The following is a 14447-nucleotide window of genomic DNA, read 5'->3' as shown; positions in this document are numbered from 1 at the left end:
TTCAAATTTGAAGGTTGGCGTGGCAGTGTTATATTTGCTACACTCCTTCTCCAATGGATTGGTCAAATAATAAGAGTATTTTTTTTTTTAAATTGTTTTAATTACTTGTTCAAAAAAAAAAAATTTGTATTATTTACAAACACATAACATGCTCTCTCTCTCTCTCCTCAACTTCTCTTTCTTCTCGACTTCTCTTCTGATTTTTTTTTCTTTCTGTCTTTTCTACAAGAACAACATCAGATACCCATAATCAATAGATTCCAAGATTCAAAACCCATGAAAACTAAAACACAGCAAGAGCAGATCCAAGCAACATCGTTGATCAAGCTTTCTGTTTCAGTCTCTCTGTCCAAAACAAGCTTCGCAACAGATCTCGACCATCATCTCAATTTTTTCTCTCTATTTCTATCTTCCTCTCCTGTTTGGACTGTTTCTCTCCATGTTCGTCACTTCTTCTTTTTTCAATTACTAATCAATTACTACTAGAATAATGTCATTAGACATCGCCACTATTAAATCGGTCAGGATTGCACCTGATGTTAAAAAACATGTTAACATCAGTTTGTGAAAAAACTGATTTCTATTGTTATTATAGACATCAGTCACCAAATAAAACGATGAGAAAATTTTCGTTCGAAAAATTTTCAAAAACGCGGAGGGACTAAGTTTGAAACTTTTGAGAAACGCGGGGACCAATTATTTCATTCCCCCATTTAGTTTTTTTTCCCTCTTTGTCTGAAACTATCGAACCCTAATAACTCTCACTTTTCTGAAAACTCTCGAACCTTGTCCACCTCGTTCTCTCTCCAACCTGACCTGCCCCGATTCCCCGACCTCGTTCTCCAACCTGGCCTGAGCTCGTTGTCCGATCCGAGCTGCTCGAGCTCCTTCTCCGACCCGAGCAGCTCGAGCAGCTCCTTCTCCGACCTTACCTCGAGTTCATTCTCCAACATGAGCTCGTCAATCTCCGACATGAACTCCCTACAAGATTTGGTTCTGCAACTCTTAGGATACTTCTTGAAGGCTTACTTGAAGGCTTGAAGGCTGGGTTCAATCGATACTTTGATTTCAGTTTTTGGTTGAAGGCTGGGTTCGATTTCGGATTTCTAGGTAAGTTGCTTGGTTACTCACTTTACTTACAGACTTGAGGGTTCGATTTCGGATTTGGATTTCTGGGTAAGGCTGGGTTCAGTGACTTCATTCGATACTTCTAGTCTTCCATTTCTGGGTTTTTTGTTTGAACTTCACTGCATTTGCAGGGATACAGGGCAGCCTTGCTATTAAAACTGTGGAACTTCAGGACTCGGGTTCGTTCTGCTATATTGGGTTACCTACTCATATTCAGAGTTAATTATTAATTACTCTGGCGTTGGTTTTGATCTTATACTCTGTTCGTCAGTTTTCTTGCTCTAAATTTGTTCCTTGTTTTGGCATTTGATCATATTAATCTTGCATTTTGTGGTTATAAGTGGATGATTCAGTTTGTTGTTGGTTTTGAGTTTGGGTTTGTATGCTACATATTCACAATTCAAACAAACAGATTTGAAATTTTCATGCTTGCAACTAAGATGCATGACCTATGTTTATGTAGGCACAAGTGGGAGGTGAGTGCACACATACATGTAGTGGGAAGTTAAATTTAATTTAACTGGAGAAGGGTATAAAAGCAGAGGTACTATTATGAATCATAGTGTGTGTGTGTGCGCGCGCGCATGCACACACATTATATATTTAAACAACTTCAATATAGCTTAGAGCCTGGTTACAGTTTTGAGTTTTTGATTAAAGTTAATTTAGCTGGAGAAGGGTATAAAAGCAGACGTACTATTATGAATCATAGTGTAAGGTTTGATTCTCATATTTGTCATTCAGATAAGCCCTCTGAAAACATTTTGCAGTTAAGTCATAGTATTATAATTCGTTGTTTTAATTCATTCCTTTTTTGTAACTAAAGGAAAGCAGTGACATCGTTTTTTGCTGCCTTTGATGCCTTGTGTGAAGAAGGAACTGCAACAACTATGTGCAGAGCTCTTGATGAAGTTGTAGATATATCTATACCAGGTAACCTTTCAAATGTATTATTTAACTATCTTTGTCATCTTCTGCTTTATAATTGGCTCCGCATGCATCACAGATTCTCATTCATTTGGTGTTTCTATTTCTGTGTTAGCAACAGTTGAAAACTTGTGAGATGCAGAACTAAATTATCCTTTAATATGCAGGTTCAAAAGACCATATCAAGGAGCAGGGTGAAATCTTAGAGGGTATTGTTGCTCGTATTGTAAGCCATGAGAGCTCAAAGCATATGGTGGAAGTCTTAAAAGATTTCCCTCCTCCTCCAATGGAAGGAGGTATGATGGTTCATTCTGTCATTTATGATGTTTTGATTATAGGTCAAATTAAACTGAAGAAGTTTTTAATTGAGTCCACCTTAAAATGTGGTCCCATTATCTAACTGTTCATTGCCAGGTCATCAAATCAGCCAAATCGGTAAATATGTACTGACCATTTATAATTAGTATAAAACAATTACTGATTTGGCCGACTTTCGGTAAGGGTGATCTTTGAAGGTGAGCTAAATGTGGACTCTTTGAGTGCTTAACCCCTTGTTGGATGAAGTCCAACACTGTAGTCATCTTTTCATAAATAGAGGCTATCCTCTTTAAAAACTGTGTTCCAAATTTGGAATGTTAGTGATATTATAAGCACCAGTCAAACTATTTAATATGAAATTTTAGCTGGTAAATAGCCCAACAGTGTGTACAATTATTAAACACCAGAGTTTTCTGTATATTTCAGCTGGTCATGATTTGGGACCAAGCCTAAGGGAGATTTGTGCTGCAAATAGGTCGGATGAAACACAGGTAATGATTAATTCTTCGAATATGAGAATTACTATTCTATACTATAAATGAAGCACTCAGGCTTCACCAAAATATGAATTGCCAAATAGAAATATAAAATTTATAATAAAGTTCTCGAAAATAGTTACTATAGTAAAATGAAAAAAAGGGAAAAAATATAAATATAAAGAGCTTTCACCAATCACACGTGCATTGCACATGTATGAGGCTAGTAAAAGTAAAAAAGCGGATCAAATATTTTTATGAGTAATTTGCTTTTTGATAATCCTTTTGCAGCAAATAAAAGCTCTTCTCAAGCGTGTTGGCTCCTCTTTTTGCCCTGACCATTCAGACTGGCTTGGGGGAGCTGGTGATACCCAATCTAGAAATGCAGATAAAGCTGTGGTTTCAAAATTTTTACAATCTCACCCTGCTGATTTTTCTACCACCAAATTGCAGGTCAGACTCCGTTCCATTTCAAGCTAATTTTGATACATTGTCGTACATCACATTATACTTCTGGAAGTCTTAAGATGTGTTTGTAAAAGAATCTTATTCTCTCTGTATCGGTCCTTTTAAGAGCGACTTCTCAAAATTATGAATGGCTTATGGAAAGTTCAATTTTTTATCACTTTGATGTTTTTGAGAATGTCTATTCAAGCCATCCACTGTTCAAGCTTTCTTAATTTTGGGTTGGGCTCTTCCCCTTGGCAATAATATTTATTACTGAATCAGGAAACGATAGTAACGCGGTCTATCCCCAGTTGATTTAGGAAACTTTGCTGCTGTATATGTACCTCTTGCATAGCAATGGTTAGCTACTCAATTTCCATGGCTGATGACATCTGCTAATTAATCTTCATTAATCGTCACAAGGAATTATATGTTGTATAATCCAAGTCAAGACTCAAGTTTTTGAAAGAGATATATTCCTCAATATATATATTGTTGCTCTGTATTTGTTGATTGCTGGATGATAATAACTGATGCTTACCTTGACAAGCAGTTGCCTCTTTCTGATCACAAGTACAAAACCTACTTCTTGAAGCCAACAATGGGTGCTTGGATTATGCTGCCAGGTCAAAATCCACCTTTGAAATTTGCGTTTATCTTCTTTTCTATATAGTATTGCAGTTTGTTCAAATATTCATGTGGTGGATATAAGCTTAATTCATTTAATTTGTTTCATGGAATAGGAATACACCTTGGAGAGAATGTTTGCAAACCAGCTACTCGAATGTGCAAAAGATCAGTTATCATTTAGGGCCGTGGTTAGGGACCGTGCAAACCAGCTTAATATTTCAGCTCTTTATATGTTTTAATGAGTAGAATGAAATATGCAATACACATCCCAATGTTTGTTGTCTTCTTAATCATCTACAGTTAAGTATATGTTGCTTGAATTGGTTATAGGTGTATTCATTTGAGAGGTAACTTCTATCCTTGAAGAACAAGTGAACAACCAAGTGGTAAGCCACGAAGCTGCTTGAGTAGGTCTTACACTTTTGTTTTCTTTTGTTGTGCATTTTCAGGTTTGTGGTCAAATGGTTTGGAGGGTGATCAAGTATTTTCTGAGTTTATGGTTGGTTTTCGTTGTTTTTGTTAGATTAGAATTAGCCTACAAACTTTACTGTAAATTGGAAGACTATGCAATTAGTAATTGGCTTGGAAAATCAGGTGTTTGCTTCATATTGGAGGTGTTTTTGGAAATTTATTAGTGGTCATTTAGTTCAGAAATCGGAGGTGTTTTTGTAATTGGAAGATTGTATTTTTAGTGATATACAGTGATTGATTTTTGTTATGTTTGTTTTGTCATGAATTGATCATTGATCATTGATTTTTGAATTTTGTAAGAATTAGAGAGAGTTTGTAAGAGTTAGTGAAAAAGTTTGTGAACCAGCTTTTATGATATATAAAACGATAGCATATTCAGCAAACATTATAAGATTGTGATTACTACTCTTATCACCTAAACCCACAGCATCGCGTGGACGTATTTTCTAGTATGATGTCTAGATATAAAGTTGAAATCAGTTTTAACCATAAAAACTGATGTCTAGTAATACAGATACATCAGTTCCAAAATGAAAATCGATGTTACTGAAATATACAGACATCGATTTTTTGTCGAAAACAATATGTTACTGAGTACCAGACATCAGTTCCAAAATGGAAATTGATGTTACTAAAATATACAGACATCGATTTTTTGTCAAAAACGATATGTTACTAAGTACCAGACATCAGTTCCAAAATGGAAATCGATGTTACTAAAATATACAGACATTGATTTTTGTCGAAAACGATATGTTACTGAGTACCAGACATCAGTTCCAAAATGGGAACCGATGTCTGTAACAGTATCAGTCATCGGTTCTTAAATCAATAACGATGTTAAAACGCAAACTTGTGTTGTGTAATCTATATTTCTTTAAGCATTAAATATAATAAAATGTGGGTTTAACAATAGTAAAACATGTAAGTTTGTTATCATTTAAACCTATTTACATCGATTTATAATTAGGAACCGATGTCTACACGAATACCAGACATCGGCTAAAAACCGATGTCTGCATTTTCCGAATCTTTCTCATCACCCACAAAGACATCGGTCTGGTTTTTGTTTCTCATAGGTTTTTGGCCGATGTCTGGGGCCATAATTCTAGTAGTATATATTGCAATCATCCTAGCGACCTCTTGATCCACCTAGTCTCTTTTCAGAGACCATTTTATACCCAGCGATTTCCGGATTCGCTGCACTTTTCAAAAACCCAAATCCCATTATCAAAAACAAACATCTATCTTCTCATCATTTTGTTTCCATCTTCTTTCATTAGAAACAAGGCAAAGGCTTAGAAGCTTAGAATTATAGAAAGGAAATAAGATCAAAACTGGAAAGGAAATAAGATCTGATATTTGGTTTCATGCATAGTTGGGTAAATAGAGAGAGAGAGAGAGAGAGAGAGAGAGAGAGAGAGAGAGAGAGAGAGAGAGAGAGAGAGAGAGAGAGAGAGAGAGAGAGAGAGAGAGAGAGAGAGAGAGAGAGATGAGAACGTAGAAGGGAAGAGAGTGAGGGGAGAAGAAAGAAATTAAAAAAAAAAAAAGACAGGGGGAGCTGCGTCTGTCAAATTTGACAGTGGAGGGCTCTATGTCAAATCCACGTGTGTATGACATATGGGTTGGAGGAGTGTTTCATCAATCAATTATTACCGTTAGGCACGCCAAGTGGATTTGACATCTCCGTTGGAGATGGTCTTAGAGGTTGACGTGAAAGTAGTGGGAGGATGTGAAGGAATAGTAGCATTAGGACATGTAGTAGATGTTGACATGAAATTGGGGAGAGAGAGAGAGAGAGAGAGAGAGAGAGAGAGAGAGAGAGAGAGAGAGAGATGAGAACGCAGAAGGGAAGAGAGTGAGGGAGAAGAAAGAAATAATAAAAAAATAAAAGACAGGGGGAGCTGCGTCTGTTAAATTTGACAGTAGAGGGCTCTATGTCAAATCCATGTGTGTATGACATATGGGTTGGAGGAGTGTTTCATCAATCAATTATTACCGTTGGGCACGCCACGTGGATTTGACATCTCCAACGGTCTCAAAGGTTGACATGAAAGTAGTGGAGGATGTGAAGGAATAGTAGCATTAGGACACGTAGTAGATGTTGACATGAAATTGGTAGGAGCATGTGAAGGAATAGTATCATGAAGACATTGGGTAGAAGTTGACGTGAAATGGGTAGGAGCATGTGCATGAATAGGAACATTAGGAGATGTAGTAGTTGTTGACATGAAATTGGTAGGAGCATGTGAAGGAATAGTATCATTAGGACATGTAAGAGAATTTGACATGAAATTGGTAGGAGCATGTGCATGAATAGTAATATTAGGAGGTGTGGTAGATGTTAACATGAAATTGGTAGGAGCATGTGAGGGAATAGTATCATTAAGACATGTAGGAGAAAAGATAGGAGGCTGAGAGCAAGTCCACCCGTTGAGCTTGACCGGTCAAGACTATTAATTACTTTTTTGTCTTGTATTTCTACTATTGAGGTTGACAGGTCAGATACTGTTTACAAAATGTCAAGAATGGTCACTTTCGTGGACTTGCTCTGACCTGACAAGGGAGGAGTAGTAGCATGCGTTGTTGAGTGCAGGACAGGTGCTGGGATAGGTGAATTGGTAAACCAGGTATATATGTTAACACTTTTTCACATATTAATTGTAACACTATATAGCTAGAATTTGTTCTCTTACCAGCTAGCTATATATAATATGTATATATTGACCATCTCATGCTGAGTTTTATTTTCTTCACACGGTTTGTTGCAACTCGATCAGGTTCAGAGCTTTGGCATTATGGCTAAGCATGTAGGAGGGTCTGAACGTTGAATGTTTTGAAGTGTTTAGTGTGTGCTAACCTTTTACACGACAAGAGCATACTATTTTGACAAAAAGAAATTCAATTTTGTTTATTTATACGAACTACATATTTCACACAAAAAAAAAAATGAACTGCATATATTATGGTGATAACAAAATTTGACTGGATGGATGGAAGTTTAACTGTGTCGCAAATTTCACTTTCCCACTCTTTTACCTTAAAACCTAAAATATCAATGACTTATGAGATTTACCCAGTTCTAATATAAAAATACATGAAATAATTATTATAACAATTGCATGGAATCCATACATATTTGCTAGCGGGTTGCTTAAGATTACCCTGTCGATTATAAGCTCCGGAAGCAAGTCATACATGAAGCCCGCTGAAAGATTTGCTTAATTAAAGACCAGTAAGTCTTTATTTATTTATTTTTTACAAAAAAGGACCAATAAGTCAAAAGACTAAATTAGTATACCCAGGGTCGCTCTTCTAGCTAGATATGTATGGGTCAAACAACCTTATACCCAAGTATCTTAAGCTTCCTATGCATTTGGGCATTTGGTCCATCAATGTATGGAGTTATTGATTACTTATTTTTGATATATTAGCACAATTAAGATCGACAAATAATTCATAAAAGTCATTAGTTTGATTTCTTCTGCCTGAAATGCATGCAATTGTAGAAATACGTTTGCATAAGCTGGAATCCTTTGGTGTGCCTTCTTCTGTTGACACTCCCACAAAACTCAGTCCACAGATTTTGGCAGCACTAGAAAATTTTTAGTCTCAAGTACTATTCTCTATCTAAACGTTTGCCATACTCCTAGACCCTTGATCTATAGTTTCTACTATAGTGGAATATAGACCATGTTTGGCGTATGAAAGAAGGTTAAAATACATGTGTGTATGTGTGTATGTGTCTATATATATATATATATATATATTATATATATATTGGTGATTATAAATACACTCATGCACTTCACTTGTTCTCCATAGAACGAACCTTATTGTAGATCAATTATACCCTCCCGTACCCAGATATTCATCCTAGTTATTAGTACAATTTCATCAATCATCATGGGTTTTCGTAATGTTTGCATCGCAGTTACAGCAGTGCTGTTGCCATTTTTCATGACTGTGCACCTGTCCGAGGCTGACAGCTGGGTGTTACTTGCAGGGGAAGAAAACTCCACCAAGAACAAACTTTTCGTTTTAAGGGAATCTTTGCAGAGGGTTCATGTCCCCGCCGAGGGACCTAGTCCGGTCCCCAACGTCCTTGGCCCTAGGAGTCCTGCCCATCCTCCAATCAACGGGGCCGTCCCTTGTCCTAGGGGTCGTGCCCATCCTGCAATCAATGGGGTCGTTGCTGCTTTTGTTAGTAAGTTCTTATGTTATTTACTTATTTTACAATATTATTTAAAAAAAATCAATAAATAATTGACAATAGTATCTCCAACGGTGATAGCTATTCTTGTAGCTAAAAGTAGCTAAAACTGGAATAGAACTAGTTAAACATTGAGTCAAATTTAGCAGACTACTTAAATCCCAAGTTAAATTTACAGCATCTTCAACAATGAAGGTAACTTCATAGCTAAAAATAGAATATAAGTACACTACCACAAAACTGACCTAAACACACCATTATTAATGGTGTTTATTGGATCTATAGACACCAATGATTGGTGTAGTAGACCAATAGCCACCCTCCTAGTTACTATTGTGGGGATGGTGCCCATTGCTGCCGTGACATATACCCAAAAAACCAGTATCACTTTTTTGGTGACTTTCGAACTGTGGGCCCCATCAACAGAAAGCAATCTCATATCTTTATTGGTGACTTGATTTTTGCATTGTTTTAATATTCATCCAAGAACCTCAACATTAGTGACTGCCAATTTTTCAAATTAAAAATAAAATAAAAATTAATATACAATAACAATAATTCTTATTAAACTACTTAATGAGAAAAGAAATTTTCGACAGCCTCAATTCTCGGCATGATATGTGCGTTCTCCTCTACTCCTTCATGGATAACTACATCACATAAAATGAAAACAATATTTAGACAATATAAACACTGTTACAGAGCTCAGAAACTTTAAAACCCTTCAAATCCTTTAAACCATCCCATAAAGCCATGCAGAACCACTAAACTTATAGTTGCCAGAAACATCATAAAAAGGTCAAAGAATAACTGAAGACTCACAATGTAGCACATAAACTAGAGTTGGCATTTATACCCATTGGGTAATACCCACCCAATAATAATTTGTGGGTAATACCCATCAAATAATTCGCGGGTATGAGTATTTACCCAACCCATTTCTAAACAGGTAAACTCATACCCACCCATTTACCCGTTTTCGGTATGGACAGATTTAAAAAAAAAAAAATTAAAGGCCTTTAGCCTATTAAAGGCTGAGATATATATATATATATTTTTATACTCACTATTTAAGCGTCTCCATTCCCCATCTGGGGATATTTTCAAATAGTCGATTTGAGAATTTCAAATACTTGAGACAGTGTTTAAGAAAGAAATTGTTGGTTTAGTCACGAGGAAGCAATACGTTTATAACAAATATTTATTTCCGTAAAACAAATCTTCACAACTTAGCGATTAAATGTAAAATAATAAAATTCGGTTCGTAAATGAACCATCCTCACGGATCGCCTTTTGAATCGTCTTTTCACAATCATACGATGATCCAACGGTCAGATCCTCACGGATCGCCTTTTGAATCATCTTTTCACAATTATACTATGATCCAACGGTCGGATCCTTACGAATCGCCCTTAAGATCATCCTCTCAAAATTATACGAAGATCCAACGGTCAGATCCTATGGATCGCCTTTTGAACTATCTTTTCACAATTATACAATGATCCAACGGTCAGATCCTCATGGATCGTCTTTTAAATCGTCTTTTCACAATTAAATAATGATCCAACGGTCAGATCCTCAAGGATCGCCCTTAAGATCATCCTCTTAAAATTATACAAAGATCTAACGGTCGGATCCTCATGGATTGCCTTTTGAACCAACTTTTCACAATTATGTCATAAACCTACATAGTAGAGATTGTTGTCTTTCAAACCATCTGTACAAAGAAGAGTTGTAACATTGTATATCAGAAAACAACTACAATATGTCATAGAGAGAAGTCAGCAGATCAATCTTAGGATTCTGGAATTATAAATGGAGTGCAGCACTTAACAGTAAGAAATGATCAGACAAGCTTATATGTCACAAATTAGTCATTACCCACTAGGGTTGATGTATTCTTTGTCCATATTATCTTTATACATATTGGAAAAGGGTCATGGAAATACATGTCGAACTAAAACCCGAACTCGTGCAATTTTGCGTCAAAGAGAATCCCATGAAAAAAGATCAAGCCAACAATGTAGATATCTGACTGTAGAAAAGTCAAGAGTAACAAACCTACATAATGCATATTTCCATACACGCTAAAAGACCCAAGTATTATAGAAATAGCACATGCTTGTTTCTGAAAGTTTCCCAATTTGTGGAAGATAGCATTGTAATAAGCCTTTCGCAAAGTTAAAAACAATCATGATGCAACAAAAAAAACAAAACAAATTTGGTGAACGTAAAAGGACACTACATCACAAACTAAATATCATCTAAAATTCTTACAAGTCTTCTGGAGAGCTGTGGTCTTTAGATGTAAGATTTTTATTCCAATACAACCAGGTAAATAAAATAGACAACTTATGTCATAGATGAGATTTGGATGCCTCAGAAATATTCAAAAATTTATAGTCTGTTGGATAGCAACATTAATCAAACCAGTCCATCAACTTTCAAATCTTCTCTTCCATCTTATAATACTATACATTTACTATATGTAACCAATAGAAAAGGATACATAGCAGCCTTCAACATTGGTTCAACCATTTGCAATAGAAACAAAACACATTTTAACACTTCAAATAAATTAAAATGTATCCATGCTAGACCATTCTAGTGTGTTCACACTACAACTATAGAATCATTGCATGATTAAGTTCCACGGAGACCTAATTCGTGACAAAACTATGTTTTGGATTCAGAGTTCAAGAAAGATTATAATTAATGGACTAGTTATAGTATAAAGACTTCTCCTATGACTCCTATCATCCACCACATATGGTAATGAAAGAAAACACAAAGCAACCTAAAAGGTAAAACTTAAGTTAAAAAAGGTAAAACTTAAGACTGATTGTAATAAGGATAGCAACCTAAAATTATATCCAATTTCTGACATTTGGCATACTTAATATATATTGAAATCTTTTCATTCTTTCTTTATGTTCCATCAATTTTCTCAGCTACCAAACAACAGAGGAATAAGCTTAGAAATTAGAACCAATAGATTAGGTATGAAAAAAAAAACCCACAATTCTCCTTATCTTATATCTGAAAATGGTAAAAGAAATCTTTCATACATTTCAGAACTAAAGGACTTAAATTTAAAAGACAAGAGTCAAGAAAAATATCATCTGATAACTAACTTGGATGCTTATGCTTTTAGCTAAATACTCAATTAAAAGAAATACTTCAGATTCACCCAAAGGAACATGCAACACCCTAAAACATCCATCCATAAAATCCTCTACCGATGATTCCATACTGAAATCCAAATTTCAACTAGGCAAAAAGAAACAAGCCTAAAATCCAAAGAAATTATACCTATAATAAACTTTATAGTAAAGAAAGGCGGAACCCTTTTGCAGAAGATGGGAGGAAGTAGACATGATCGGCAACTGTTGGGGTCAGCAAACCGTTGGTGATGGCGCGTTAGCTAACTTCCTGTCGCATGGCCATATGAGTTTTGTAGATTGGCTCACCCTAGATTCATTGGCGTAGGTAGTGTTGCAAGTTACTGGAGTTTGAGAAATGGAGGTGAAGATGAAAGAGAGAGCAATAGAGTTTTGAGTTGTCCATTCTTTGTTTAGCTACTGTGAGAGAGAGAGAGACAAAAAAGAGAGAATGGGGGATGAATAATACTAAATTCTGTTGCAAAAAAAAACAAAATATAGCACTAAATAAGTGGGATGAAAAGCGATCAGCTAGATATATTATTATTTTATTGTTTAGTTTATTAATAAACAATATCATCGGTGACAGATGCAACTTTTTGTCACCAATGTTTGCTATCATGGATCACAACAGTTAATAGAACTGTTTGCAATCTATCGTTGGCCTATGGTCATGTTCTAATAGTCAAAGAATCAAAGGGTCATTCACCATTAGCTCAAACGTGGGGAATCAATGGTATCTGTTGTCTAGTTTTGTGGTAGTGGTAGTTTACTTATTAAGTTCTGCTCCAGCAGACTATTTAAATTTAAATTTTAATTAAATTCTCTCTCTTCTCTAGTTAAATATTGCTAGGTTTTTTTAGCTAAAATAAAATTTAACTTTTGTTTGGTTAGTCTGCTGGAGATCAAACTTAGCCTTAAATTAGTTAAATTTCAATTTTTTTTTTTGAAATAAGTATTCTGTTGTAGATGCCCTTAGTCCTTGAGTCGAACTAATGACATATTTGCAATAAAAGTATCTTACATTTCTCAAAAGAAGCATGTTTTGCTGCATTTTGTTTTCATTTTCAATTCTTTTACGAAACTAGAGTACTGGACTTTGTTACTACATCATATCTGATCAATTCTTTTTCCATTTCTCACTTTCTTTTTCTTTTTTGCTGTTTTAGTTTCTACTGTGGTGCTGATCATTGCTGTTACAGCCATTATATGTGTCATTATTAACTGCGTGAAAAAGTCTGGAAGTTCTATTCCAATTTCTGCCAAGATAATGAGTAGTAACAATACCGACAACGATTCCAACAACAAAGTAGCAGTGGACTTGAGACATGATCAATTTCCAGTAGCTTTTGATTCCCAGGCTGAGTTTCCAACAATCAAAGGGTTTCTAAGAAACATGGCAAGGGAGAAGCCTATAACTTACTCAGCAAAGCAAATTGCAGAATTCACACATAACTATAGCTACTCTAATATATTAGGTTCAGGTGGTTTTGGAGTAGTATATAAAGGGCTTCTCGAAAATGGAGTACAAGTGGCTGTCAAGGTCCTTACCAACCACAATAGGGCTAAGATAGTTGAAGAGCAGTTTATGGCAGAAGTTGGAACCTTGGGAAGAACTTACCACGTCAATCTGGTTAGACTCTATGGCTTCTGCTTTGCCCCAGAAATGAAAGCCCTCGTCTACGAGTACATGGAGAAAGGTTCTCTTGACAAGTTATTGTTCAGTGACAATGGAGAAGTAGATTTAGAGAAGCTGCATGTTATTGCAGTCCAAACTGCAAAAGGGTTGGCTTATTTGCATGAGGAGTGTGAACAAAAAATCATTCACTATGATATTAAGCCCGAAAATGTACTTCTGGATGAGAACTTGAATCCTAAGGTTGCGGATTTTGGACTCGCCAAGCTTTGCAATAGAGGGAGTAGTCGAATGCTCCTAACCAATTTCAGAGGGACAGCTGGATATGCAGCCCCAGAGATGTGGATGCCTTATCCTGTGACTCACAAATGTGATGTTTACAGTTTTGGTATTCTTCTCTTTGAGATTGTTGGAAGAAGAAGACACTGCGACGATAATTTGAGCCAGTCCCGAGACTGGCTACCTAAGTGGACATGGAACATGTTTGAGAAAAATGACTTAGCAACACTATTATTGCGCTGTGGGATCGAAGAGAGAGACAGGGGAAAAGCAGAGAGGATGTTAATGATAGCTTTGTGGTGCATTCAGCATTCACCAGAAGCAAGGCCTCTCATGAGCAATGTAGCGCAAATGTTGGAGGGGCATAAAGAAATTACTCCACCTCCTTGCCCCTTTGAACATTTGCAATCTGCACAACTGAATTTCAGTCAAAATAGTGGAACAGATGACGACACTAGTACTTTGGCATCAACCACAATGATTGATCCACACCCTAGTGTGGCACATGAAATTGAGCTAGTTGTCGAATAGGTTACAATCAAGATTGTTGTATGTTCAACAGTCAAAATTTCATATATTTCCTATTGTTTTGGGGTGGTTAAATTGATTTCAGTACCATTGCAGAATGTAATGTATTTGATATATATGTAAGATGTATCCTTTCTTGTTATATATGTATGTACGTCTTAAGATAAGGACTGCCACAGAACCTACTGAATTTCGGCTAAATTACCATATCAAAGTTTTTAGTATGTTCTAAT

The 14447-nt window shown here is 35.9% G+C and overlaps 2 protein-coding genes across 9 annotated transcripts; both read left to right on the top strand.

Annotated features, from left to right (window-relative positions):
* Window positions 1-717: 717 nt before the first annotated feature.
* Window positions 718-4516, top strand: LOC112181624 (tRNA ligase 1). 8 transcript variants are annotated; one of them, XR_005806932.1, is made up of 9 exons: window positions 718-1110; window positions 1260-1672; window positions 1955-2061; window positions 2223-2351; window positions 2800-2864; window positions 3141-3302; window positions 3579-3656; window positions 3850-3922; window positions 4040-4091. XR_005806932.1 is itself a non-coding variant. In XM_024319999.2 (9 exons), the coding sequence occupies exons 4-9, from the start codon at window positions 2019-2021 to the stop codon at window positions 4105-4107; spliced, it is 540 nt and encodes a 179-aa protein (XP_024175767.1). In that variant the 5' UTR covers window positions 721-1110; window positions 1260-1307; window positions 1592-1672; window positions 1955-2018; the 3' UTR covers window positions 4108-4516. The 8 variants fall into 8 exon arrangements, 6 of the variants coding, with proteins under 6 accessions (XP_024175767.1, XP_040370028.1, XP_040370792.1 ...); XM_024319999.2 differs by lacking the exon at window positions 3579-3656 and having other exon boundaries at window positions 721-1110; window positions 1260-1307; window positions 1592-1672; window positions 4040-4516; XM_040514094.1 differs by lacking the exon at window positions 3579-3656 and having other exon boundaries at window positions 721-1110; window positions 1260-1390; window positions 1592-1672; window positions 4040-4516.
* A 3787-nt stretch (window positions 4517-8303) lies between these two features.
* LOC112202044 (LEAF RUST 10 DISEASE-RESISTANCE LOCUS RECEPTOR-LIKE PROTEIN KINASE-like 2.2) lies at window positions 8304-14218 on the top strand. Its single transcript, XM_040519382.1, has 2 exons — window positions 8304-8604; window positions 12941-14218. Exons 1-2 carry the CDS (start codon window positions 8304-8306, stop codon window positions 14215-14217), a joined length of 1578 nt encoding a protein of 525 aa, XP_040375316.1. The 3' UTR covers window position 14218.
* The last annotated feature ends 229 nt before the right edge of the window (window positions 14219-14447 follow it).

This window comes from Rosa chinensis, chromosome 1, assembly GCF_002994745.2.
Source record: "Rosa chinensis cultivar Old Blush chromosome 1, RchiOBHm-V2, whole genome shotgun sequence".
Classification (NCBI taxonomy): domain Eukaryota; kingdom Viridiplantae; phylum Streptophyta; class Magnoliopsida; order Rosales; family Rosaceae; genus Rosa; species Rosa chinensis.
Note: the sequence above shows the minus strand (reverse complement) of the source record. Positions and strands in the feature narration are given on the sequence as shown.

What these genes read in the sequence shown, in the direction of transcription:
- LOC112202044 (XM_040519382.1), top strand. Translation starts at nt 8,304, where the DNA reads ATGGGTTTTCGTAATGTTTGCATCGCAGTTACAGCAGTGCTGTTGCCA. An exon ending in GGTCGTTGCTGCTTTTGTTA is followed by an intron (nt 8,605 to 12,940) that starts GTAAGTTCTTAT and finishes TTGCTGTTTTAG; the next exon opens with TTTCTACTGTGGTGCTGATC.
- LOC112181624 (XM_040514858.1), top strand. Translation starts at nt 2,019, where the DNA reads ATGTGCAGAGCTCTTGATGAAGTTGTAGATATATCTATACCAG. An exon ending in TTTCTACCACCAAATTGCAG is followed by an intron (nt 3,303 to 3,849) that starts GTCAGACTCCGT and finishes CTTGACAAGCAG; the next exon opens with TTGCCTCTTTCTGATCACAA. An exon ending in TGCTTGGATTATGCTGCCAG is followed by an intron (nt 3,923 to 4,039) that starts GTCAAAATCCAC and finishes TTCATGGAATAG; the next exon opens with GAATACACCTTGGAGAGAAT.